The 27,129-nt window shown below is 52.6% G+C and overlaps 1 protein-coding gene and 1 long non-coding RNA gene across 5 annotated transcripts in view; one reads left to right on the top strand and one right to left on the bottom strand.

The window, feature by feature from the left end:
- Positions 1 to 27,129, top strand: part of RPS6KA1 (ribosomal protein S6 kinase A1) — a 55,297-nt gene that overhangs the window by 6,813 nt on the left and 21,355 nt on the right. Inside the window, exons 2-3 of one of the 4 annotated variants that reach the window (XM_069875547.1) lie at positions 2,974 to 3,018; positions 25,340 to 25,393. In XM_069875547.1, coding sequence (XP_069731648.1) covers positions 2,974 to 3,018; positions 25,340 to 25,393 — 99 coding nt within the window. Of the gene's footprint in view, positions 1 to 2,973; positions 3,019 to 22,136; positions 22,259 to 25,339; positions 25,394 to 27,129 lie in introns of those variants that run through there. The other 3 variants (XM_069875551.1, XM_069875550.1, XM_069875549.1) reach the window with 3 other exon arrangements.
- On the bottom strand, positions 24,470 to 25,359 carry LOC138730394 (uncharacterized). Its single transcript, XR_011339015.1, has 3 exons — positions 25,255 to 25,359; positions 24,787 to 24,822; positions 24,470 to 24,500 (listed from the first exon to the last, which is right to left on the bottom strand). It is a non-coding gene; the product is annotated as an uncharacterized lncRNA (long non-coding RNA).

The raw sequence follows: 27,129 nt of genomic DNA, 5'->3' as shown, positions 1-27,129 counted from the left end.
ATCAGGAGCTTCATCCCTCTAAGACCATGGATCTGCAAGCCCAGGAAACCTCCCTGGCATGGACTTTCTTTCCGCATCCCTTCCATCCCCAGGTAGGATGGATTCCTGGCTACAGCAGCGTGTAGGACACGTGTTCCTTGGGGTAGGGAGGTGGTGAAATGCAGCACTCAGAAGGCCTGGAGGTAGCACTTGGTGTCTCCTGACTCCTCCTTGAAGGTGAGGGGTTGGATGGACCCTGCGTTCACTCACCATGTGTTGCTCTTCCCTGGGGGAATAAAGGATTTTGTCCTCTGCGTCAGCCCGCCGCCCTCCTGATATGTGCCTTGAAGATCTGTTCTCTGGAGCATGATCCAGGCAGAATGGAAATTCTACTTTGTAAGCTGTTTTAGATGTAAACAGCCCTCCTTGAGCTTTGGTTTTGATTAGCAGAGAGTTATGAATTGTTGATCAGAGGCAGCTAAGCCAGTAAACATAAGCGCGTTTCCCAGTCTGGTTATCTTGAGCATGATACCTCCCCCCTCTTTATGGAGGCTCTACATAAACATGAAACCTTACTTCACTTCTCAACTATTCTTTGTGTTAATGGCACCAAGAGCTCTGTGTAAACGTCAGGGCAACGGTCCTCAAGAAGAACTTGGCTTGCTGGTAGCGCTGTTGCCTTTGTCAGCCGTTGGCTGGAGATGCTGAGGAACTCCATCCCAGTTTAAGTTGGTGCTAAGGTGAGTTATGGAGCTCGGGGTGGATTCTTATTGATGTAAATGTTGCAGGGCCAGCATCAGGCCGTGAGGTAGGAGGTTTTCTCCCCAGCTGGTGCGGGGGTCGTCCCTGTTGTGGTGGTCGTCCACATCGTGGAAGGACTAAGCTGTTCTGTGAGGGGCTGCAGGTGGGGTGGAGAGACCTAGCGATGAAGATACGTGGAGACTCAGGCTGTGGATTTGAAGTATCCGAAAACTGAACTTGTGCTTAAATTTAGCTTTTTAGTGTTCCACCTCTTCTTGCGAGCTACCCGCAAGCACTTTGAGAGCAGCAGCGATGACGACCTTCTGTAAAGCAGGAGAGCATCAACCTGGAAGCACCCATTGAATGTCACAGAAAGCGAGGGCGTCGTTAGAGGGAGGTTTTCTCAATGGCCCCAAAGATCTCTCAAGACCAACAAATGCCAGTTTCGCTTTGCATTAAATGGCAGTGCAAGTTAAATTTGGCACGAGAGGGAGAAGGGGATAGTGTACTCCTAACGTGGATGTCAGGTTGTAGAATCATATCATATCACAGAATGGTTTGAGTTGGAAGGGACCTCAAAGCCCATCCAGTCCCACCCCTGCCACGGGCAGGGACACCTCCCACTGGATCAGGGGCTCCAAGCCCCATCCAACCTGGCCTTGAGCCCCTCCAGGGATGGGGCAGCCACCCCTGCTCTGGGCAGCCTGGGCCAGGACATCCCCACCCTCACAGGAAGGCATTTATTCCTAAAATCCAATCTAAACCTCTCTTTCTTCAGCTTAAACCCATTCCCCCTCATCTCATCCCTGCCCTCCCTGATCCAGAGCCCCTCCCCAGCTTTCCTGGAGCCCCTTTCAGTCCTGGAAGCTGCTCTGAGGTCTCCCTGGAGCCTTCTCTTCTCCAGGCTGAACAACCCCAACTCTCTCAGCCTGTCCTCGCTAAAGAAAGTCCATCAAAACAGGAGTGAATAAATCTGCCTTGTTAAAAGAGAGAGCGACTTCCATGAATTTTTGGAGCCTGAGACCGTGGTACAAATAGGTCTCTAAGCAAAAATCTTCTTGCCCTTGTTTTTCTCCACAGCCTGCAGGAAACCTTACGTACGTGCTTATCTTGCTCTGTGTTTAAGTAAATCCCACCTGCTTCTGCTCCTGCTGGCTCCTCCAGGCACAGTTCTGTTTGGAACCTGCCACGTCTCCGGTGCAGCGCGGAGTGTGACCGGCCGGTGCCGTTCCAGGCGGTTGAGGTCACCTGCTGTGACTTTGTCTGGAGCTCCAGCAGCACAAGCTGGACTCGCGGGCCAGAGGTGGCCTGGAGCCAAGCAGGTGATGGGGATTATGGCAGCATTATCAGCTGTGATAGGTAATAAAGAACTGATAAGCGTTCAAATTAAAGCCAACATCACGGCAAAATGGCTGTTTAACTGCATCTAGCAGCACTTCCACCTGATCTTGGGCTGAGACCAATGGGATGAGGTTTAACAAGGCCAAATGCCGGGTCCTGCACTTGGGGCACAACAACCCTGAGCAGCTCCAGACTAGGAGAAGTCTGGCTGGAAACTGCCTGGAGGAGAAGGACCTGGGGGTGTTGGTTGACAGCGACTGAACAGGAGCCAGCAGGGGCCCAGGCGGCCAAGAAGGCCAATGGCATCTTGGCTTGGATCAGAAACGGCGTGGCCAGCAGGGCCAGGGAGGTTCTTCTCCCTCTGGACTCGGCACTGGGGAGACCGCTCCTCGAATCCTGTGTTCAGTTCTGGGCCCCTCACCACAAGAAGGATGTTGAGGCTCTGGAGCGAGTCCAGAGAAGAGCAACGAAGCTGGGGAAGGGGCTGGAGAACAAGAGGAGCGTCTGAGAGAGCTGGGGGTGTTTAGCCTGGAGAAGAGGAGGCTGAGGGGAGACCTCATTGCTCTCTGCAACTCCCTGAAAGGAGGTTGTGGAGAGGAGGGAGCTGGGCTCTTCTCCCAAGGGACAGGGGACAGGACGAGAGGGAATGGCCTCAAGCTCCACCAGGGGAGGTTCAGGCTGGACACCAGGAAAAACTATTTCACTCTTCTGTTAAACACGTTTTCTTTCCTTGGCAGACAGTGTCCTCTCTGGGTATGGGAGTGTTCAACCGTCTCATACTGTGTCTCAAACTGGCATCCTCCCCTGCTTGTCCTGCATGAAGGGCTCCTAAAGCCACCAGCCTTTGTACGGGGGAGTGAGGAGCAGTTCCATGCATGGTGTGAGCTAACAGCAGGTTCTTTTCCTTTGCAGAATGGACAGGCTGCTCCAGAAGAAGGTGGGAATCCTCCATCCAAGGTAAAAATGTTCTGGGTTGCGTCTTTTAAGTCCTCCCTCAGAGTTGCGTGCAGGGTGTGAGCTGACTTGGGGGAAAGGGTTGGGGACGGCTATTTTTAAATCCTGTAAGCTGTTGCTCTGTAATCTGGATCAGTGCATATGGGAGCGTAAGGGAGTGGAGTAAGGGAAGAGAAAAGAGAAACCCATTTTTCTTCCTCTCCCTTGCGACGTCCAAACAGATCTGGAACATTTCCCAAAGGGCCACCTCGGTCCAGCACATGGGAGGTGGACTGGAGGCTGTAGCAGAAAGCTAGAAGTGAGAATCCCTTGGGGTGTTTCGGTGCCGTGTTTACACCCTTCTCTATGCTGTGATCTTGCCAGATGGGATGAGAGATACAGGAGTATGTGATGGTTTTGGCACAGCTGCCCTTGCTGAGCGCCTGGTATCTGTTTATTCTCTTGGTGGGGCTGGGAAAAGCTCCATTTGTGTCAAGTTGCTCTCGGTGGCCCCGTTAACATCAGTGGAGGGAACTGAGCTGCTGTGTTTGGGGTGAGGATCTTCATCTGCTAGACCTTCTTCAGACACATAAAGCTCCTCCTGCTCTGTACACGAGCAACATGAGGTTGAAGGACTTGATTTCTTTGATGTGAGCCCTCTCCAAGTAGGAGATTGATGACCAATGTTGTTAGCATGGATATTTCCTAATTGTGCCTGCACTTCTTTGTCCTGGAGACACAATGCAGGGTACAAGAGCCCTATCAGTGTCTTGAAATCATAAGCCTTTCAGGATTTCCTTTGCTGATAGGTACACACTCTAACCATGGAGAACGACACGGCGTGTTTGGTTTGGCTTGGGAGACCTTGCTGAACAGGTTGTCAAGAGTTTGTCGTGTTCCTTACCCTCGGTGCCCTGCAGCAGTTTCTCTCTCTGAATCATCATCGTGCTAAAGGCCACGGGGGTTTCTTGTATTGTTTTCCCAGTTGGTTACTGTTGTGTTTCTGTCCCAGTTGCTGGATTGGTGCGTTTCCAGTGGTCTGCAAAGAAATCTGGTGTGGGTCAGATTATAGAATCACGGAATGGTTTTGGGTTGGAAGGGACCTCAAAGCCCATCCAGTTCTACCCCTGCCATGGGCAGGGACACCTCCCACTGGATCAGGGGCTCCAAGCCCCATCCAACCTGGCCTTGAACCCCTCCAGGGATGGGGCAGTCACCACTGCTCTGGGCAACCTGAGCCAGGGCCTCCCCAACCCTCACAGCAGAACATTTCTTCCTAAGATCTCATCTCAATCTCCCCTCTTTCAACTTAAAACCATTCCCCCTCATCCTGTCCCTGCCCTCCCTGATCCAGAGCCTCTCCCCAGCTTTCCTGGAGCCCCTTTGAGCACTGGAAGCTGCTCTAAGGTCTCCCTGCAGCCTTCTCTTCTCCAAGCTGAACAACCTCAACTCTCCCAGCCTGTCGTTGGATGGGAGGTGCTCCAGATGAACTCAGGTCACTGAGACTCTGCACTTCCCTTCCCTGAGAACAGTGGTTTTATGGTTCTTCATTGTGCCTGCAACTCTGGCTTGGAAAAAAAAACTTAATCTTTGTCTTCTGGTTGGATTCCAGCTGGGTTTCTAAGACTTGAGGTTTTGCCTCTTTGATCTTCAAACCCTTGGCTAAACTGCCCTCCTGTAAAAGCAGCTGAAGGACGTTGCTTTAAAAATAATTGAAGTTTTTTTTTAGTTTGAGGGACATCACTGAGACAAACCCTGGGTGATTCCCTCTGTAGGTGCAGCCCCTTGCACTTCATAGAGGAAAAAAAACCCTAGGAGTTCTCATTGCTGCTCTGCCTGTCTCTTTGTGGGACATGGAAGCGACGTCCCCGCGCAGCTGGGGAGCTGGAACAGAGCAGCAGGCGAGTTGTCCAACATCCCGTGGCCGGGAAAGCCCAGGAGCCCTGTGCTGCACGCAGATGTCCTGCTTGGAGCCCTTCCAAGGCGCGGTGGCCAAAGCGCCTGTGAACAGTGTCCAACAATCCCATTTTCGGTAACTTTTGAACGTGTGAAGCCCTGCTACGTGCTCCTGAAATAACCGCCGTCGGGTTTTCCAAGTTTGTACAAGGTATATTTGCTCCCAGCGCAGACAACTGAAATCCCTCCTGTAAACACACCCCATCAACATTAGGAAACAATTTTTTACGGAAAGGGTGATTGGGCAGTGGCAGAGGCTGCCCAGGGAGGGGGTTGAGTCCCCTTCCCTGGAGGGGTTTAAGGGACGGGTGGATGAGGCGCTGAGGGACATGGGTTAGTGATTGATGGGAATGGTTGGACTCGATGATCCAGTGGGTCTTTTCCAACCTGGTGATTCTATGATTCTGTGAACTTCAGGGCAAGCTCTGAACCAGCTGCGATGCTGCAGGCGGGGAAAAGGACAATGTGCTGAATATCTGTGTATAGTTGTGCTCGCTTGAGGGTTGGCATTGTCAGCAGCAGCTTCTGGCACTGGCTCTACCTACAACAAGGACTAAAGAAGGAGAAGGAGGCAGCAGTAAACACCTGGGGTTGGCTATTCTCTAGCTGAAGGTTGTTCAGCTTCCCTCCTGTGCCCTCTGTTCTAGCTGCGCGTGCAGAGCTGTAAGAGGAAGAGGCACCTTTATTCTAGGTTTGTACTCGCTCTCCTTTTGCCGCTAATGCCATGATCTCTTCTAAAAATAGCCTGAGGCAGTGACAGCAGCGATTACTCAACGCCCACACAGAAGTGCCATCCCTCCCTCTGTCCCCAGGAGTGGGATGCTGCTGGAGGTACAACCAGGATTTGCCTGGCCGATAACTAGAGATGCTTTGCAAAGGAAGGAAGTGCAAAGCATTCCTTAAAAGAGTTGGGAACTTCACAGCTGGTAAAGTGATGCAGTCTCGTGCCTCCAGCGTCATCTCACCTGCTGCTGTTGCATGTTAGGATCTTTGGGGATGAAACATAGAATTATTTAAGTTTGAAAAGACCTCTAAGCTCAGACAGTCCAACCGTGCCAGCTAAACCATGTCCTGAAGTGCTGAACATTAGGAAAAAATTTTTCACGGAAAGGGTCATTGGGCACTGGCAGAGGCTGCCCAGGGAGGGGGTTGAGTCCCCTTCCCTGGAGGGGTTTAAGGGACGGGTGGACGAGGCGCTGAGGGACATGGGTTAGTGATTGATGGGGATGGTTGGACTCAATGATCCAGTGAGTCTCTTCCAACCTGGTGATTCTATGATCTCCACACTTTTTGAACCCCTCCAGGGATGGGAACTCCACCACTGCTCTGGACAGCCTCTTCTAATTTCTTCTGGTAAAGAAATATTTTCTAATATCCAATCTAAACCTTCCCTGGTGCAACTTGAGGCCATTTCCTCTTGTCTTGACTGCAGAGCTAGTGAGGAGATGTGATCTGGTACCTTCTACCTGCCTTTGTAGCTCCAGCTCAGCTTCCTACTGAGGAAGGCTGGTGCATTTCACAATTTCTTGTGGTTTTTATTCCTGTGTGGATTCCCATCTTTCAAGAACAATTGTGGTACGCAAGTCCCTGCAAGCACTGTACCTCGCTGTGTTTATCTGAGTATCTTGGAAACACCTGCAAGATCCTGCAGGCTGGGCTGTCTGGAGCAGCTGCCTCCCTTTGCATGGTCCCAGGGAAAGGAGCCTGGGTCTGCAGTTAGCACTGACCCAACAGCATTCCAGCTCTGTGACCAGAAGGAATTCCAAGCCAAACCCTCTCCTGGCAGCAGGCATAATCCTGGATTGCTCTTGCCTGAGTCTTGCTTGTCTTGGATGTTCCAGTGTGTCCCTACTGTAAGAGTTTGCATTCATAGAATGGTTTGTGTTGGAAGAGACCTTAAAGATCATCCAGTTCCACCCCCTGCCATGGGTAGGGACACCTCCCACTGGATCAGGGGCTCCAAGCCCCATCCAACCTGGCCTTGAACCTCTCCAGGAATGGGGTATCCACAGCTTCCCTGAGCAACCCCACCTTCATCATAAAGAAATTCTTCCTAACATTTAGTCTCAATCTTCCCCGCTCCCATTTATAACCATTATCTGCCAGGCAATCCTGGCTGCATCCCTAAAACCAGGTTGCTAACCCAGTGCTGGATCGAACAGGAGACTTTGGCAAAGATAGGTACATGGTTGGCTTTGGGTTTTTACCTCCTCTCCTCTTTGGTGGTGGCGTTTGACCCTGTTTAAACTTGATATTGGCTTCAGAGAGCAGGTTCAGAGCTTCAGAGAGCAGGTTCAGAGCTTCAGAGGGCAGGTTCAGAGAGCTTCACAAGGTTGCAGTGCAGGGTCTGCAGGATGCTGAACAGAAGAGCGGGTCTGTTGTGTTTATATTGGTGGTGGAGGAGCAGGACTGCTCTCCTCTGCATTTCAAGGACTCGGGGCTTGCTTGCCTCCTGTTCTACCTGTTTTCTCTGACACAGACTGCGCTGACACTGAGAGAAGCATCTCTTGCGACAGCCCTGGGTGAGCCTCACCTGCATCTCTGTGCTGGTCAGGAGCAGAGCTCAGAGCTCTCTCGCCTGGCTCTCAAAAGCTGCTCTGCCCCAGGGGTTAATCAGCAGTGCTGTGTGTTGGTCTCTAGGTGCCAAACCTCGTTCTCTCCTATGTTCTTTAGATTTTAATTGTCAGGTAGGCTGCAGATTGGTCCTTGTTCAGCTGGGGAATGGCAACAGAGAGCTTGAATTCAGCGGAAAAATAAAACCTCACATAATTGGGGTCTTACAGCTCTGCAGCCGGCTTGGCTGAGGGGTGAGCTCCTGCACCCTGAAGGTGCCAAGGGTGAGGAATTATGCATGAAAGTACAACACCCAATTAATGAAATCACTTCATAATGAAGAGCAGAGGAGTGGGTTTGCAGTGCTGAGTGCGCCCACTCTCTCTCCGGAGGTACGGCTGGCGCGGGCTAGGAGTGCCGATCAGCTTGTGCTGGGGTGATAATCACAGTGAATACCGGGGAAGTGAATAAATAACCTCTTCCAGCTCTGCTTTGCACCATAAAAGAGACCTTTGAGATGGGAGCGGGTGCTCGCCCTGCTGTGCACCCCAGGCGTGAATCGCCCCACCTGCTTAGGCTGAGCCTTGCTGTTCGACACCAAACCAGGAATGCACTGAAGAGGAAGGCTCGGCTTCATCCCGGATCTGTGCAGCTCCTGCTCAGCCATCAGTGTGTTATGAGCAGGGAAAGCCTGCAGGAAGGTCCTTCCCCACAGCATCTTCTGCAAAGGAAGCTACAGGCAGAAACCCTGGATGTGGATATTTCTGGCCAAAGTAATACCCACATCACCAGCTTCATCCTTAGTTTGTGTTCTGGGTGAAACACCCTGCTCTAACACGCTAGTGATCACAGAATCACCAGGTTGGAAAAGACCCACCGGATCATCAAGTCCAACCATTCCCATCAATCACTAACCCATGTCCCTCAGCTCCTCGTCCACCCGTCCCTTCAACCCCTCCAGGGAAGGTGACTCAACCCCCTCCCTGGGCAGCCTCTGCCTCTGCCCAATCACCCTTTCCATGAAAATTTTTTTCCTGATGTCCAGCCTGACCCTCCCCTGGTGGAGCTTGAGGCCATTCCCTCTTGTCCTGTCCCCTGTCCCTTGGGAGAAGAGCCCAGCTCCCTCCTCTCCACAACCTCCTTTCAGGGAGTTGCAGAGAGCAATGAGGTCTCCCCTCAGCCTCCTCTTCTCCAGGCTAAACACCCCCAGCTCTCTCAGCCGCTCCTCTTGTTCTCCAGCCCCTTCCCCAGCTTCGTTGCTCTTCTCTGGACTCGCTCCAGAGCCTCAACATCCTTCTTGTGGTGAGGGGCCCAGAACTGACCCCAGGATTCGAAGAGCGGCCTCCCCAGGGCTGAGTCCAGAGGGAGAAGAACCTCCCTGGACCTGCTGGCCACGCCGTTTCTGATCCAAGCCAAGATGCCCTTGGCCTTCTTGGCCCCCTGGGCACACTAAGATGGAAAAGACTTCTAAGCTCATCCAGTCCAACCAATGTGTCCGATGGTGTGATGCTCATCACTCCTGAACACTGCTCTGATCACGGTCTCTTAACATGAAGGGATTTAAAGCAAACAAGTGAAGTCCTCTGCTTTGAAACAGGCCTGTGTGTTTGTACAGCTGCTGCTGTTTTCTCTGAGAACCGGAAAACTCTCCAGTGCTGGAAGAGACAGGTACCTCAGCAAATCCCTCTCTGCCTGCTGCCCCTCTTCTGTGGCTTCCAGCTGCTCGGCCAAGAATGCTCTGGCTGATTTGGTCCCCCTAGGATAACCTGGCAGGTTATAGGGGCATAGGATAGGATGAGGGGCAATGGGGATAAACTGGAGAGGGGCAGATTTAGACTAGATATAAGGAAGAATTTCTTCACGATGAGAGCGGTGAGACCCTGGAACCGGTTGCCCAGGGAATTTGTGGCTGCCCCATCCCTGGAGGGGTTCAAGGCCAGGTTGGATGGGGCTTGGAGCCCCTGATCCAGTGGGAGGTGTCCCTGCCTATAGGGCTGGGATGGAACTGGATGGGCTTTGAGGTCTCTTCCAACCCAAACTGTCCTATGATTCTATGATTCTGTTGCCGCTCGCTTAATTTTCAGCCTGTCAGCAGCCGAGTTCTTGGTTTAAACTGGCTGCTCCGTCTTGTCAGCTGAAGTAATCAAGTGGGTTTGTTTTTAATTTAATGCCTGACAGCTGCCCGGCTTATTCCTGCCAGAGCATTTGCTCCTTGTCCTTGGCCAGGCCAGGCTATGGTTAACAGCATCTGAGCTCTTCAAAAGAAATAACAGATAAATGGCTGTTTGAGGAGCAGAGTCTCTGATGAGCTGCAGGCTCTAATGAATAATTGAAGAGGGGTCAGTTTACAGGACTTGCACACGAGGAATGCAGCAGAGTCTGCAGAGCAGCGCTCCAACAGCCCTCTCGCGCGGCGCGCTGGTCTAGTCCGACCCATCAAAACCGCTCCGGTTTCTTCTCTTCCATTTCCATCCCCCTTGTGGGTTAAGGGAAACAGCCTCCAGGTCTGTCTCTTCTTTTATTGAAAAAGAATTAGTGATAATCTTGTACTGTGTGCTATACCCAGAGGAAACCATCATCCTGCTCCCCATCAGAGCTAAAGCAGCAGAGCGAGGGATCGTCCTGCCAGCCCCTCCTCAGCCAGGCTTCTCCGAGCTCTGGGGGTAGAGGGCAACACAGCTGCTGAAGTCAAATTTTTGTGGACCTAGGAGGAAGTGTGAGCAAGGCCAGAGCTCTGCTGGTGCTTCCCCAGAAAGGTGGAGGAGTAGCGGGATCCTTGTTCTACTTGAGGGAAAGGTGGATGAAGAGCAGCCACGGGGGATAGGGTGGTGGCAGCTCCCTCTGTGGCAGGGACAGCAGCGAGCTGGCACCAAAGAGGACTTCAGAGAGCTCAAAGCAAAGAACTTACTCATCTCTGATTGTTGAAGGGGTCAGAGTGGGCTTGGATCTCTGGAGCATCCCACCCTGGGAGCTGGGAGTCCCCATGGCTGAGCGTGTTGAGGGGTCTCTGGCTCAGATGCCGACCCAGGACTCCAGCAAGGGAGCCAGAGGTGTTCTCCCAAAGACTCCAGCTGATCTCAAGGCCAGGTTGGATGGGGCTTGGAGCCCCTGATCCAGTGGGAGGTGTCCCTGCCCATCGGGCTGGGATGGAACTGGATGGGCTTCGAGGTCCCTTCCAACCCAAACCATTCAGTGATTCTATGATGCTCTGAGGCAATAAGGATTCCCCGACTGCCACATGAAATCTGCATCCTTCCCTCGCCACCCCTGGAGCGCGCAGCCGGGAAATGTCACCCCTATGGGAAATGAGAGGGTTTATTCCTTGTTTGTACTTGAAACTTCATTCTTATCAGAGCTCCTGGCGGCTCTGGGAACACCAAATGGACTGTGAACACAATCCTTTTGTGCTCCTATAAGCACTCTGAGACGTGGAGGTATTGATTTCTGTGCTGTTTGAGAGCTGTACTTAACCAGGAGGCTCGGGTGGCCTGGATGCAGATTGGAAATCGGCAGCGTCTGCTTCCAGAGCGGGGGAGGCGATGGCTCAGCACCATCCCTGGGCAGCGGGGCCGCAGCGGGATTCAGGGGGGTCACACAGGAAGGGAGCCCTGGGGTCTCTGCGTGGATAGAGCAGGGGGAAAAAGCTCTGTAAAAAGCTTTTTCTGTATCATAGAATCACCAGGTTGGAAAAGACCCCCAGGATCATCGAGTCCAACCATTCCCATCAATCACTAACCCATGTCCCTCAGCGCCTCGTCCACCCGTCCCTTAAACCCCTCCAGGGAAGGTGACTCAACCACCTCCCTGGGCAGCCTCTGCCAGTGCCCAATCCCCCTTTCCAAGAAAAATTTTTTCCTGATGTTCAGTCTGACCCTCCCCTGGTGGAGCTTGAGGCCATTCCCTCTCATCCTGTCCCCTGTCCCTTGGGAGAAGAGCCCAGCTCCCTCCTCTCCACAACCTCCTTTCAGGGAGTTGGAGAGAGCAATGAGGTCTCCCCTCAGCCTCCTCTTCTCCAGGCTGTCGTAGGGGAATGGGACAAACCAGGTTATTACCAGTGTTCAGGCTGAGCACAATTCCGTGATGTCTGGTAACGGGTGGGTGGTGACCTTCACGTTATGGTCCCATCCCTGGCACATGCGCCTGTGCCACAGCAGAGGGGTGGCTGCTGGTTGTATTTGATGGGAACGGTTCGACACGATGATCCGGTGGGTCTTTTCCAACCTGGTGATTCTATGATTCTGTGATCTGTCTTCTTTACAAGCATTAAATGACAAAATCATGCTTTGCTTTTGCACTGATCCTGCATGCTCGCACTGGGCTGTTGGCAACAGCCCAGGGTGTGGGTTGGACGTGGTTTTTTTTGATAGGAATGGTTGGACTCGATGATCCGGTGGGTCACTTCCAACCTGGTTATTCTATGATTCTATGATTCTTTTCCTTTTAACACTATTGTAGTTAAGACCCACTGTGCCAATGTGACTGTCACTTTTCTTTCTGTGTATCTCACCCTTGGGTCCTTCCCATTGGGTGGGAGGGAGTGGGATTCTCCCAGCATGCACATACCAAGCCCTGGTGGGCTCCAAGCGAAGGCTTGAACGGCTTTTTGCGTGGCTTCCAACAAGAGAACTGCCAGCAGCATGTGTGCTGTGGGAGGAGTATGGAATTCCTGCGTTCCTGCAATAGAAAATAGTTTCCACATGCCACGATCACTGCAAGGGCAGCAACCAAGCTTTGGTTCTCGTGTTTTATAGGTCAGTTAGATTTCTGTTTCATCTTCTGTACTGGAAGTGGCAAAACTGCATCATCATGCCTAGATGGAATGATAGAACGGTTTGGTTGGAAGGGACCTCAAAACCCATCCAGTTCCACGTCCTCCCATGGGCAGGGACACCTCCCACTGGATCAGGGGCTCCAAGCCCCATCCAGCCTGGCCTTGAACATCTCCAGGGATGGGGCAGCCACCAATTCTTAAACCCATCCCACCTTGTCCTGTCTCTGCCCTCCCTGATCCAGAGCCCCTCCCCAGCTTTCCTGGAGCCCCTTTCAGTGCTGGAAGCTGCTCTAAGGTCTAAGGCTGCCCAGGGAGGGGGTTGAGTCCCCTTCCCTGGAGGGGTTTAAGGGACGGGTGGATGAGGTGCTGGGGGACATGGGTTAGAGATTGATAGGAACAATTGATGATGATCTGGTGGGTCTTTTCCAACCTGGTGATTCAATGATTCTGTGATTCTATTCCTGGTTTTACCACCATCACAGCACAAGCTGGTCAGAGTTTGCCAAGAAGGGACCTTTCCTCCTTGCTGGGAAACGTGCGCAGGGCTGCAGGAAGGGGAAGCAGTGTATCCCTTGCACTTTCTAAATGGAGCCTAATTTGTTCTGTAAGAGCTCATAATTAAGTAATTCCTTATCTCCTGGCAGTTAAAGGTGTTCTCCTTTCTGGCATTTCGTTTCACTGGGTGCAAAATCCCCCCAGCTGTCAGCGCTCCTCTTGCAGCTCCAGAGAGTTGTCGAAAAATCTCCGTGGGGTTTGGGAAGATCTTTGCCTGAGCTTGTATCTTTAGCCCAAACTGCTCAGTCAGCTTATCCCGGCCAGCTGCAGCTTGTAGTGCCTGGAAAGGGTGGAGAGATGTTTTTATACTCATGGTTTTTTTTCAAAAGAAACTTGCAGAATCTGGTGCCACAATGTCCCTGGGAGCAGGGATGGGGAGTGCAACGGGGATGCCTGTGCCTGAGCCTCCGTGCTTGCCCCATCCCACAAGGAACCTGAGCTCCCTGGTGTAAAGCAGGGATTTTGGTGCTCCTGGTTAACTGAGTTAGATAAAAACAGGTCAGAAATGATGTTGTGAAGCAGAAGGGCTCGCCTGGACGTGGGGGCTCTGCTGCATCAAGCCACTTGCTGCTTCTCCCTTCCTGAACCTTTGCAGGAGAGAAAACATCTTATCCCTTTATGCAGTCCTGGATCTCCTCTGTTTTAGGGGTGTTGAATCTTCCCACAGAGGTGTTTATGAAATGGATGTTTATGAAATGAGTCCTTTTGGCTCTCAGCCTCCTGTTGCAGAACAGAAACACGGTTTGGTCATTAAAGATGCTCTGAGTGCCACCTGCTGGAGTGTGCTCGGGGAGGGAGTGCCAGCCTGGCAGGGTCCCCTGGGGCTCTCAGCCTCTTTTGGGGTGACACAGCCTGTGCCAGGGCTGCAGACACCGGTACCTGTCACCTTCAGCCTCTTTGGGGTGACACAGCCTGTGCCAGGGCTGCAGACACCGGTACCTGTCACCTTCATCCCTTTGGGGTGACACAGCCTGTGCCAGGGCTGCAGACACTGGTATCTGTCACCTTCAGCCTCTTTGGGGTGACACAGCCTGTCCCATAGCTGCAGTCTCAGCCTCTTTTAGGTGACACAGCCTGTGCCAGGGCTGGAGACGCTGGTACCTGTCACCTTCAGCCCTTTGGGGTGACACAGCCTGTGCCAGGGCTGCAGTCTCAGCCTCTTTGGGGTGATACAGCCTGTGCCAGGGCTGCGGACGCTGGTACCTGTCACCTTCAGCCTCTTTGGGGTGACACAGCCTGTCCCACAGCTGCAGTCTCAGTCTCTTTAGGGTGACACAGCCTGTTCCAGGGCTGGAGACATCAGTACCTGTCACCTTCAGCCTCTTTGGGGTGACACAGCCTGTGCCAGGGCTGCAGACACCGATATCTGTCACCTTCAGCCCTTTGGGGTGACGCTGCCTGTCCCATAGCTGCAGTCTCAGTCTTTTTGGGGTGACACAGCCTGTGCTAGGGCTGGAGACACTGATACCTGTCACCTTCAGCACTTTGGGGTGACACAGCCTGTGCCAGGGCTGGAGACACTGGTACCTGTCACCTTCAGCACTTTGGGGTGACACAGCCTGTCCCATAGCTGCAGTCTCAGCCTCTTTGGGGTGACACAGCCTGTGCCAGGGCTGCGGACGCTGGTATCTGTCACCTTCAGCCCTTTGGGGTGACACAGCCTGTGCCAGGGCTGCAGTCTCAGCCTCTTTGGGGTAACACAGCCTGTGCCAGGACTGGAGACACCAGTACCTGTCACCTTCAGCCTCTTTGGGGTGATACAGCCTGTGCCATAGCTGCAGTCTCCGCATATTTGGGGTGATACAGCCTGTGCCAGGGCTGGAGACATTGGTACCTGTCACCTTCAGCCTCTTTGAGGTGACACAGCCTCTGGGATTTGGCAATTTGCCTCCTCAGAGGATGCTGTGGGTCGCTTTCTGCGAACAAGAAGCAAACTTTCTTTGTGGTGAGAGAAGGGGCCCATGAAAAAGGGTGGAACTGCTCCATTTGAACACCAAAGAGGGTAAAACTGCACTGTCTTGGTCTGACTTTTCCCTTTTTAGGGATTTGCATGTAACTCCCATTGTGGGGAGCCAGGATCCCAGCTTGGAGTGGCAGCAAAGTCCTTCCCAAGGGTGACGCGATTAGTGGTGCACTGAGCTGCCTCTCAGAGTGGAGAGGAATTGTCCTGGGATAGACAGCGGTGTGCTTCTCTGATGCTCAAAGGCTTTTTTAAGCCATGCAGAGTGAGATTCCTGGCATTGACTGTGCCACGATGGAGTTGGTCGCTCATTGCGCCCAGTTGTTGTGGTTTGTACCTGCAGATAATGATGCTTTCTAGGCAGCAGCGTTACCAACGCCCTCGCTGTGTAGAGGTTTGACTGTGTGGCCTGGCTTGCTTCTCCCTCCCTCCATTTTCAGAGAATCATAGAATCACCAGGTTGGAAAAGACCCACCGGATCATTGAGTCCAACCATTCCCATCAATCACTAACCCATGTCCCTCAGCACCTCGTCCACCCGTCCCTTAAACCCCTCCAGGGAAGGGGACTCAACCCCCTCCCTGGGCAGCCTCTGACACTGCCCAATGACCCTTTCCGTGAAATTTTTTTTCCTGAAGTTCATCCTGAACCTCCCCTGGTGGAGCTTGAGGCCATTCCCTCTCGTCCTGTCCCCTGTCCCTTGGGAGAAGAGCCCAGCTCCCTCCTCTCCACAACCTCCTTTCAGGGAGTTGGAGAGAGCAATGAGGTCTCCCCTCAGCCTCCTCTTCTCCAGGCTAAACACCCCCAGCTCTCTCAGACGCTCCTCATAAGGTTGGTTTGTTTTTCAGGAGACCAAATAAGCAGTCCTTGGAGACAGTGTAGGGTGAAACGTGCCTCTCTTCCACCGCAGCGCTGTTCCCTCTCAGAAATCCCTTCTTGCAAACCTCTAGCAGCAACGCTCCTGCCTGGAATCCGCCCCCGTCCTTATCCACTTATCGGGAAGTTCCAGTTGCCGAAGTCTCCAGCGCTCCTTAGTTGTGTTTTAGAAGTGGCTTTGTCCAAGACTTCCATCTTCAAAGCCGCCCCGTGGTGCCTCTGCCCTCCCCTGGCTCTGGTTGCCTCCCCGAGCCTTTGTGTGTCTAAACAGCAAATGCCCTTGTTCAGCGTGAGTTAACTTTAAAGACCTAACGAAGCAGACTCTTCCCTGCAGATCTTCTTGGATTGCTCTAAGAATCTCCCTCTTCTTTTAAGCTTTGTCCGTGACTCCAAGGGTTTATGTTGTCCTGTTTCACGGGTGGACGAGGTGCTGAGGGACATGGTTTAGTGTTTGATAGGAACGGTTGGACTCGATGATCCGGTGGGTCTTTTCCAACCTGGGGATTCTATGATTCTGTGATTCTATGATTCTGCCTCCTCCTGCAAGAGCTGAGAGCGCCCAGAGGAGAGCACAAAGTTGGTGAAGGGTTTAGAGGGGAAACCGTATGAGGAGTGGATAAAATCACTTGGTCTGCTCAGCCTGGAGAAGAGGAGAATGAGGGGGCACCTCATCATGGTCCAGAGCGTGTCCAGAGAAGAGCAACGAAGCTGGGGAAGGGGCTGGAGAACAAGAGGAGTGTCTGAGAGAGCTGGGGGTGTTTAGCCTGGAGAAGAGGAGGCTGAGGGGAGACCTCATTGCTCTCTGCAACTCCCTGAAAGGAGGTTGTGGAGAGGAGGGAGCTGGGCTCTTCTCCCAAGGGACAGGGGACAGGACGAGAGGGAATGGCCTCAAGCTCCACCAGGGGAGGTTCAGGCTGAACATCAGGAAATAATTATTCACAGAAAGGGTCATTGGGCAGTGGCAGAGGCTGCCCAGGGAGGGAGTTGAGTCCCCTTCCCTGGAGGGGTTTAAGGGACGGGTGGACGAGGTGCTGAGGGACATGGGTTAGTGATTGATGGGAATGGTTGGACTCGATGATCCAGTGGGTCTTTTCCGACCTTGTAACTCTGTGCTCTGCAGCTTCTTCACACGGGAGGAGGAGGAGCAGGTGCTCAGCTCTTCTCGCTGGACTCGAATGAACAGCAGGAAGATGCCAGGGAGGGTTAGGTTGGACTGTAGGAAAAGGTTCTTCCCCCAGAGCGTGGTGGGGCACTGGAACAGCTCCCAGGGAAGCAGTCACGGCACTGAGGCTGACAAAATTCCAGAAGTGGTTGGCCAAGGCCCTCGGCCACATGGTGTGAATGTTGAGGTGTCCTGCGCAGGGACAGGAGTTGGACTCGATGGTCCCTGTAGGTCCCTTCCCACTCAGGGCTGCTGTGATTCTGTAAACTTGTTAGAACGTGTGTGGGAGAGCACAACAGAGTCTTCTCTTAGGCAAAGAAATTTTTCAATCTCCTTGAGGATTCCAATTATTTTTTTTCCTTTAATTGCTTGTGGTGTGTGCAGGCACGAGCAAGATAGCTTTGGTGTTTAATCATTGAATACTCCTTGATACTGCGATGCCCAATTAATTAGATAGAGTAAAACTCTTGAATTCTCCCAGGTGTGCTTAACATCACCAACAGGATAATATTGGTGCTATCTCACAAAATGCTCTGCTTTGCTGGACTTCTTTTTTTCAACTTCTTTTCTAAGCTGTAGCAAGCAGCAGGCCAGGAAATAACTCTTTTCCTGAGTAAAGACTAAGTAGTTTATTCATCAGCAGGGACACCTCCCACTGGATCAGGGGCTCCAAGCCCCATCCAACCTGGCCTTGAACCCCTCCAGGGATGGGGCAGCCACCCCTGCTCTGGGCAACCTGGGCCAGGACCTCCCCACCCTCATAGAAAAAATGTTTCTTCCTAAAATCTCATCTCAATCTCCCCTCTTTCAGCTGAAAAACCATTCCCCCTCATCCTCTCCCTGCCCTCCCTCATCCAGAGCCCCTCCCCAGCTTTCCTGGAGCCCCTTTCAGCACTGGAAGCTGCTCTAGGGTCTCCCTGGAGCCTTCTCTTCTCCAGGCTGAGCCATATCCTCGTACTCTGCCCTGGTTCTTGCTCCCAACACAGCCCCAGGAGCGGCAGGTGGGCTGACGCGGTGACCGTGCCCCGTAGCACAGGTACAGAGTGACATTTCACAGCTTCCAGAAGGTCCCCAGAGCAGCTGCAGGCTTCTCGAGAGGCGTCGCTCAGAGGGCAGGTTTCCTGTGGGGGTTTGTCGGCGTTGCCTGCCTCACTTTCCTGGAAGTCGGTGGAAGGCAGCAAAGCGAGTTAAAATCTGCAGCTGCTGCTCCGACTATCTCGTGGTTGTGGGCAGCGCTTCCTCTTGTGTCAGAATCAGCTCTGCCTTGGGGCACAGCTACCTTCTGGTCCTCAGCGCTGGAAGGACATAGATCTCTGCCCAGGGAGGGGGTTGAGTCACCTTCCCTGGAGGGGCTTAAGGGACGGGTGGACGAGGTGCTGAGGGACATGCGTTAGTGATTGATGGGAATGGTTGGACTCGATGATTCAGTGGGTCTTTTCCAACCTGGTGATTCTATGATTCTCTTAGAGCAAGTCCAGAGGTGGCTACAGAGATGATTCGAAGGCTTGGAGCACCTCCCATACGAGGAGAGGCTGAGAGAGTTGGGGTTGTTCAGCCTGGAGAAGAGAAGGCTCTGGGGAGACCTTAGAGCAGGTCCCAGGACTGAAAGGGGCTCCAGGAAAGCTGGGGAGGGGCTCTGGATCAGGGAGGGCAGGAATAGGATGAGGGGGGATGTTTTTCAGCTGCAAGAGGGGAGATGGACATGAGATCTCAGGAAGAAATGTTTTGCTGTGAGGGTGGGGATGTCCTGGCCCAGGTTGCCCAGAGCAGGGGTGGCTGCCCCAGCCCTGGAGGGGTTCAAGGCCAGGTTGGATGGGGCTTGGAGCCCCTGATCCAGTGGGAGGTGTCCCTGGATGGAACTGGATGGGCTTTGAGGTTCCTTCCAACCCAAACCGTTCTATGATTCTCCCCATCCCAACTCTCCAAACAGCTCCAGTCTGTGCTGGCAGGTGGGTCTGCTCAGATGCTGGTGCCACAAGCTGGAACCTTTCACTCTGCAAGGCTGTGTGGTGTCTCTGCTGAGGAAAGAGCAAGGCTGCTCTGGGACAAGTGTCCCACAAGTTTTCTCAGGCTGGAGGGGAGCCATCAAAGAAGTGCAGACAAAAGCAGGTGGTTCTGGCCAATTCTTTGGTTGCAAATGAGCCCAACTGCCAGCCTTGCCCAAATAAGGCCTTTGCAGGAGGGCAAGCAGTGCCTGAGGAGGTTCCTTTGCATTATTTGTTCCTCTTTTTGATAACCATCACTAGAAAAAAAAAATGAAGCTCCAGACAGAGCAGCCTTTGCCTCTCGCTGCTCTTTACAACAGCAAAAAGCGATGTTGCCTCCTCTGCAAAGCTGCGGCGTCTCTTGCTTCCCATTTATTTCAAGCTTCCTCCGGAGCAGGGGGTGCAGCTCTGCAGGGAGGTTGTTGCTCTGGAGTTGGGTGGCATGAACTAACTTCATGCACAAGTTCAGGAGCGTGAAGCTTGCGCTCCTGAGGCCGGGAGCCGTTTGTGTTGAGGGATAAGCTGCATGCAGTCAGAGGTCTTCTCCTTCCAGTGCCGAGCCGTCCCTTTGGTCTGGCACGAGGGCACCAGCTCCGCTTTGGAAGCGCGTTGCTGTGAGAGCAGCTGGTTCTCCTCACACCATCACCTTCCTGTTTATGAAACCCTGATCCTTCCCTCCCCGCTGCAGTTCCCGCTGCTCGCTGGGATGTAACTGGATCTTGGCAGAAGGCAAAGCCGGCCCCTCGTTGATCTGATTTGAATCTATAGGGCTAGCGAGCATCCTCTTTTATGGAGCTGATGTTGGGACTCGCTGGAGTTTAGCCCTGTGGTCTTTTTTGCTAACACAGCGTTGGATTACAGCTTCTTTAAACTGTGCGCTGAGAGCCGTTTCTCTCTGGCACCACTGGGTTTGGGGATCAGCTTTCCCAGGAGTGACGTGCCAACGACAGCAGGTTCACGCAGAGTTTACAGCCGGGTCTTGGCACTTCAGTACCAGCATCTGTTCCAGCATCATCTCGCTTCTCCCAAGACCCATGGATGCAGGAACAGAAAGAAGACGACTGGCAAACTCACCAACTTTTTGCTTTTCAAAAACACGCAAGGTTTACAAGTGACTTAATTCATAGACTTACAGAATGGGTTGGGTTGGAAGGGACCTCAAAGCCCATCCGGTTTCATCCCAGCCCTATGCGCAGGGACACCTCCCACTGGACCAGGGGCTCCAAGCCCCATCCAACCTGGCCTTGAACCCCTCCAGGGATGGGGCAGCCACCCACTTTGGGCAACCTGGTCCAGGGCCTCCCCACCCTCACAGCAAAACATTTCTCTCCAAGATCTCATCTCAATCTCCCCTCTTTCAGCTGAAATCTATTCCCCCGCATCCTCTTCCTGCACTTTCTGATCCAGAGTCCCTCCCCAGCTTTCCTGGAGCCCCTTTCAGTACTGGAAGCTGCTCTAAGGTTTCCTCAGAGCCTTCTCTTCTCCAGGCTGAACAACCCCATCTCTCTCAGCCTCTCCTCGTACAGGAGGTTGGATCAAACTCTCCTGGGATGTGTAAGGCCATTTGGAAGCTGATGGAGGAAGGCTCTTGCCTAGTCCCATGTGCCTCTTGGCACGTTGCTGCTTGCACCACAATTTCTTTTGGTTTATGCTTCTTGCTTTGCATTTATTGATTTTTATTGGGATTGTTACCTGCTTGCTTGGCTCTGGTCCCTTCTCTTGGGGAGCAAAGCAGTGGAGGTTTGTGCTCTTGCCATTCGTCCCATGGCTGTTAACTGCATCCAAAGCAAAGAGCTGATGGCTTCTGCTTCTGACCCAGACTGGTTTTTTGGTCTCTAGGTTTAGCAGAGGAGGCTTCAGAATGGACTTCTTCGTTGTGAAGAGCCTTAGACCCTCAAAGCGTTGGTTTTAGGAGAGAAAAAGGGCAGCTAGGCTGAGCCAGGCCCATGGCAAAGCAGGATGGGATGTGATTATCTGTGTCCCTGTCAGAAAACCATCAGAAGAGAGGCCAGAGCATGAACCAGGTGGCTGCGTTGTCCTGTCTCACACTGAAGCTTCCCTGCCTTCTGCAGCTCTTTTAATTCCTTCCACAATCCGTAGCTCCAGCTTCTGTGTTTTTCTGCTGCAGAATTGTTTTGAGATCCCTTGTGCCTCCTCGAGGTGCTGAGGGACATGGTTTAATGTTTGATAGGAATGGTTGGACTCGATGATCCAGAGGGTCTCTTCCAACCCGGTGATTCTATGATTCCTGCCACTGAGGAGGGTGCGATCTCCTCTGGGAAAGAGGCTCTAGGAGTGGGAAAGAGCTAGTGGGATGCTCCATGCAGACACGGATGCAGCCTGGAAGCATTTTGAACGCTGTGGTCCAGAGCAGCACCGAGCAGCTTTACACCTGCAAGAGTTGTGTGGATCTAGGAAGAGGTTTGGCAGGAACCGTGGCTTTTTTTTTTTTTATGAGTGGGGACAGCTAAAAGGATTCTGTAAGGCAGCACCAGTGACACTGGTGAAACAGCTGGGTAGCTTTTGAAGCCATCCAGGGCATCTGTTTTGCATAGAGGAAACATAGATGGGCTTTTGATAGGAACTGGCAATAAGCACGTGGCTCACCCTTTTCCTTGCAAACATAGAAACTGGGAAAGAACCGATCTGGTCCCTTTGCTGGCACTGCCTAACTCAGCCAATTTGAGGGACGTGGTTTAGTATTTGATAGGAATGGTTGGACTCGGTGATCCAATGGGTCTTTTCCAACCTGGTGATTCAATGATTCTATGATCTCCTTTTCCCTCTCCAACCTTATTAAGGCATCCCTCGCTGTGTAAGAGCAGGGTGCAGCGTCCCGGTGCAGGAGCTGAACCCCTGAGCAAGCAAGCAAGGGTTGTGCAACCCTGCCACGAGATGTGAGCGTGCAAACCCAGCAGCATCCCAGAGACCTGGCACAGCAGAAAACCGAGCAGCAGCTCTGCCACAGGACGGGGACAAACCAGGGGTGGATGCAGGAGCTGCCTCCTCCTGGAAAGCTGCAGTCACGGAGGGGGCTACGTGGGCTCTCGGCTGCTTGTTGCTGCATTGTGTGGCGGCTGAAAACGCTCGTTCTATGACTCAGGGGACTGCACTGATCCTGTTGAAAAGCCTGCTGAGGTTTGCTGATGGGAAGAGCCATGCCTAAGCACCCGTAAAGCCATCCAGTGTTTTCATTTGGATGGCAGTATTGTGCAGCCGGCGCCACACAATGCAATTTCCCCATACGAAACCACAGTTTCCTTTCAGTGAAAACTCCCAAAATACATCCCAGTGACGTAGCTACTACACCCGGGGTTCTCGTGCTGGTCTGGGTGCTGCAGAGAGCTCGGAGTTCGGAAGCCAGCTCGCAAAGTATGGGAGAGTAGCTGCCTAAAGCTTTGGAGATGCTGAGGCTCCTCTTTCGCAGCAAGCCAAGGATCCAGGAGGCAAGTGTCTAGCTGATAAAATATCTGCTCTGCGTGCAGTGCTGTGCTCTGTCTCTCCCCCAGGACACACGCAGTTGGTGAATCGCCTGAGCTTCGAGACCAGCCAGGCTTTACCCGGTTTTAATTGACAATTTTGCTTTTAGAAAAATCATTTCTAATGGTAAAACTGCTTTCTAAGAAGCGGCTTTCCTAGGTGCTGCCAGAATTTGGGAGTGTTTTGGGACCAGAGCATGTGTTGAAGCAACAGAAATTAAAACAGCTTCTGGTTAGTTGTTGATGAATAGGAAGCAAAATGCCAAAAGCGTAATCTGTTTCTAGCTCTTGCCTTTTTTTTTTTTTTCTCCCCTTGCATTTCAAAGTGACTGCCTCAACCAGCAAAGTGACAAAACGCGAGCAAAAACAAACCTGTCTCTTGGCTTCTGGCTTGTAAAATCCTTCCTTAAAATAAGGGGAAAGTAGGAAAGAGGGCTTGTATTTTGAACATGGGGTTGGAAAAAAAAACCAAACAACCCTGTATGTACATCCCCAGCCCCTGCTCTGGGATGAGTGAGCCATCTGTGCCGTTCGAAAGCAGCGTTGGGAAGTTCAGAAGAAGTTGTTTCCTCCTCAAGCTTGAGCGACCTCCTGGGCTCAGACCTGGGTGTCGTAGGGGCGTCCTTTTCTTTTCCAGGAGAGCAAATATCATTTCCCAGTGGTGCTGGAATCTGTAAAATGGTCCCTACGAGGCAGAGGGTGCTGGCAGCTCACAAGAGCAGCGTTGGTGCTGCTGGGATGGACCTGCAGAAAGATCTGTGCTTGTGGGAGAGAAATTGGTCCCTCCCCATCCAGCGCAGGGCTCGGTGCCCACTCGTGCTGGTCAGAGCGGTGATGGAGCTGGTTTCTCGGTGGGTGGGTGTGATCCCCAGGGGTGGAGGAGGCTGCTGAGGTGTTTTTTATCGCTTCTGGGGGCTCGGAAAGGGGTTGAGTTGTGGCTTTGGTTGATGGGTCAGCTGGATGCCCCAGCAATCACTCCCCCCAGCCACCTTCTCCGAGGAGATCTTGGGCTGCTCCTGCAGCGTGGGCAGAGCGATGGAGGGGAGGAAGGGGAAGACGTGGCTGCCGGGGCCCCCTCCGATCTGATTCAGTCCTTCCGGAGCCGAAAATCAGTTAATTCTTAACTCTAATCTCAATGCTTTCGTGCGGTTCCTCCCTTCCCTCAAGGCTTGCTTTTAATTCTCTAGCATCTCCGTAGCTCCCGTCCTACTTTCAGGTCCCTCTGTCTTGCCTGCTTGATGCTGCTGGTGCCGAAGAGCCGTGGGCTCCGTCGTGCTGACAAACTACTTGGCAAGACACAAGAGAAGTCACAGCTCAAGCCTCTCTCAGATCCCTTCATGCAGTCACATAAGTTTTATCTCATCCGCAGCCAAAGACTTGTACCTCTCGCAGGAAATGTTTCAGAGCTGATTTGACCTTTTAGGGTGTTTTCTTTTCTATTCTATTCAAACTTAGCTCGTTCTCTCAAAAATAGGTGAAAGAACACCTAGACGTGATAAAAAATCACACAGAATCACAGAATAACCAGGTTGGAAGAGACCCACCGGATCATCGAGTCCAACCGCCCCTATCAAAATCAAAAAAATCTACGTATGATCATTAAAACACAGCAGACTTGGGGACTGACCTTGCAAAAACTGAACTTTTTCCCTTAAGCCAGAGATCTGGGAGGAGAAGCAGCCATATCCAAGCTGAGAAGATCTTTTCAGAGCTCCCTTTAAATACTTCAGGAGCTCTCCCTATAAGGGTCCACAGAATTGAATCTGACCCCATAGGGAGCATAAACTGCATTTCTAAGGCTGCCAGAGCAGCTGGGTTGGCCCTGCCCTGTCCTCGAAGGATGTGAGGAGTTTGGATATTTAAGTATGTTCCCCCTGGTTGCTTTAGAAAGGCTGAGCATGGAGAGAAGTCCTCTCTCTGAGCTCGTGGTGCCAAACTTCCCTGCAGACCCAGGGCACCACTGCCAGAGCAGATGCTTTTGAAGTCTGTCCAGGAGTAGCTGAGAGTAAAATCTGACCTAGATATTAATCAACCTGCCAGAAATTAATTCTCTCTCCTTGGCATTGGTGTTCTGATTCTTGGAGAACATGTGTGACCAAGTGCAGGCACTGTGTCCTTCTCCACTGACCATCAGAGTTTATCGAAGCCTTTAACAGCGCCAGCTGCTCCCCTGGAGCCACCAACACAGCTCAGAGTCGAGGAGCGATGTCTGGTGGAACATCACCAGTGTCTGTAAAGAGCTCACCTGGTAGAACATCACCAGTGTCTGTAAGCAGCTCACCTGGTAGAACATCACCAGTGTCTGTAAAGAGCTCACCTGGTAGAACATCACCAGTGTCTGTAGAGCTCACCTGGTGGAACATCACCAGTGTCTGTAAAGAGCTCACCTGGTGGGACATCACCAGTGTCTGTAAAGAGCTCACCTGGTGGAACATCACCAGTGTCTGTAAAGAGCTCACCAGGTAGAACATCACCAGTGTCTTTAAAGAGCTCACCTGGTGGAACATCACCAGTGTCTGTAAACGGCTCACCTGGTAGAACATCACCAGTGTCTGTAAAGAGCTCACCTGGTGGGACATCACCAGTGTCTGTAAAGAGCTCACCTGGTGGAACATCACCAGTGTCTGTAAAGAGCTCACCTGGTGGAACATCACCAGTGTCTGTAAGCAGCTCACCTGGTGGAACATCACCAGTGTCTTTAAAGAGCTCACCTGGTGGAACATCACCAGTGTCTGTAAGCAGCTCACCTGGTGGAACATCACCAGTGTCTGTAAAGAGCTCACCTGGTGGAACATCACCAGTGTCTGTAAGCAGCTCACCTGGTGGAACATCACCAGTGTCTGTAAAGAGCTCACCTGGTAGAACATCACCAGTGTCTGTAAAGAGCTCACCTGGTGGAACATCACCAGTGTCTGTAAAGAGCTCACCAGGTAGAACATCACCAGTGTCTGTAAGCAGCTCACCTGGTCTTCCCGATCAAGTTTGTTAGGGAAACCTTAGCTGCATTTCACGACCCCTCTGTGCTGACTTTTATTTGTTGTCCTGCAGGCAAAATCAGACGTCACTTGGATAGAGAAAGACCTCGTGGACTCGGCAGACAAGGTAAGAGCCTGCTGCAGGTGTTCACCTCGAGGAGGCTCATGCGTTTCATTTGCTCGTTGTGCCATAACGAGTCGCCCACATACATGGGGGTGTCAGCAGTGAGGACCTCTCTGAAACCCAAACCCTTTCTTGCAGCACGCCCCTGCCCACCCTTCTCTGCTAATACAGTAAACAGCTATTACTCATTTGCTCACATGACATCCTGGACTTGACTTCATCCTCCTCCTCCTTCCTCCCCACACCAAACCCCTTTCCGTGCTGTCATTTCTGTCTCCTGCGGCTTTCTGATCTTGTCAGCTTGCTGGGGCTCCTGCGTTTTAGCTGCGTGGACGTACAGTGGGGGGTTTTGATTGCTCTTCTGAGGCTCCTTCTCCCCACGCCGAGGGCCTGATAACAGCCCAGACAGAATTGTCTTGGTCGGGACGAGATTTATCAGATCTTTCTGGGCCCACACGCAGGGAACTGGCTGCCTGCATCTCCAGCACGGCTTCACTGAGCAACGCAAAGCTTCCTTGGAAAGGGTTTTGTTCATCTTTGAGCAGCACATTGTGGACATGATTTCTGCTTCACTAAATCATGGAATCATAGAATCACCAGGTTGGAAAAGACCCACCAGATCATCGAGTCCAACCATTCCCATCAATCACTAACCCATGTCCCTCAGCACCTCATCCACCTGTCCCTTAAACCCCTCCAGGGAAGGGGACTCAACCCCCTCCCTGGGCAGCCTCTGCCAGTGACCAATGACCCTTTCAGTAAAAAAATTTTTTCCTAATGTTCAGCCTGACCCTCCCCTGGTGGGGCTTGAGGCCATTCCCTCTCGTCCTGTCCCCTGTCCCTTGGGAGAAGAGCCCAGCTCCCTCCTCTCCACAACCTCCTCTCAGGGAGTTGGAGAGAGCAATGAGGTCTCCCCTCAGCCTCCTCTTCTCCAGGCTAAACACCCCCAGCTCTCTCAGCCGCTCCTCTTGTTCTCCAGCCCCTTCCCCAGCTTCGTTGCTCTTCTCTGGACTCACTCCAGAGCCTCAACATCCTTCTTGTGGTGAGGGGCCCAGAACTGACCCCAGGATTCGAGGAGCGGTCTCCCCAGTGCCGAGTCCAGAGGGAGAAGAACCTCCCTGGCCCTGCTGGCCACGGCGTTTCTGATCCAAGCCAAGATGCCACTGGCCTTCTTGGCCACCTGGGCCCCTGCTGGCTCCTGTTCAGTCGCTGTCAACCAACACCCCCAGGTCCTTCTCCTCCAGGCAGTTTCCAGCCAGACTTCTCCTAGTCTGGAGCTGCTCAGGGTTGTTGTGCCCCAAGTGCAGGACCCGGCATTTGGCCTTGTTAAACCTCCTGCCATTGGTCTCAGCCCAGCGGTCCGGACGCTGAGATTGTGGCAGAGTGAAGGAGGTGTCAGGATGAACCGAGTCATGCTCAGCAGCTGCCCAGGGCTGTTCCGTGCTGCTCTCTGGTATCTACCCCCAGCTCCCTTGCTGTGGACCTCATCGACTATTGAGGTTCCCTCTGTGGAGCTGGGAACCAGCTGCCTCGCTGGTTTTAAGTCATTTGTTTCTTTCATTATCGGTTCTCAAAGAGGACGGTGTGAGGTTGGAGGAGGCGAGACAGTCATAAGTAGTCGCTCTGGGTCCAAACCAAGATCCTGTTTTCATACTCTGGAGCAAATCAGAAAGCGGTGCGGACACGGGGTTATTTCTAATTGCAAAGGGGTGGGGGTGTCTCCCTGCTTGTTTCAAGGG

Source organism: Phaenicophaeus curvirostris, chromosome 23 (genome assembly GCF_032191515.1).
Source record: "Phaenicophaeus curvirostris isolate KB17595 chromosome 23, BPBGC_Pcur_1.0, whole genome shotgun sequence".
Classification (NCBI taxonomy): Eukaryota; Metazoa; Chordata; class Aves; order Cuculiformes; family Cuculidae; genus Phaenicophaeus; species Phaenicophaeus curvirostris.
The sequence above is the reverse complement of the archived record's forward strand: the minus strand, read 5'-3'. Positions and strand labels throughout refer to the sequence as shown.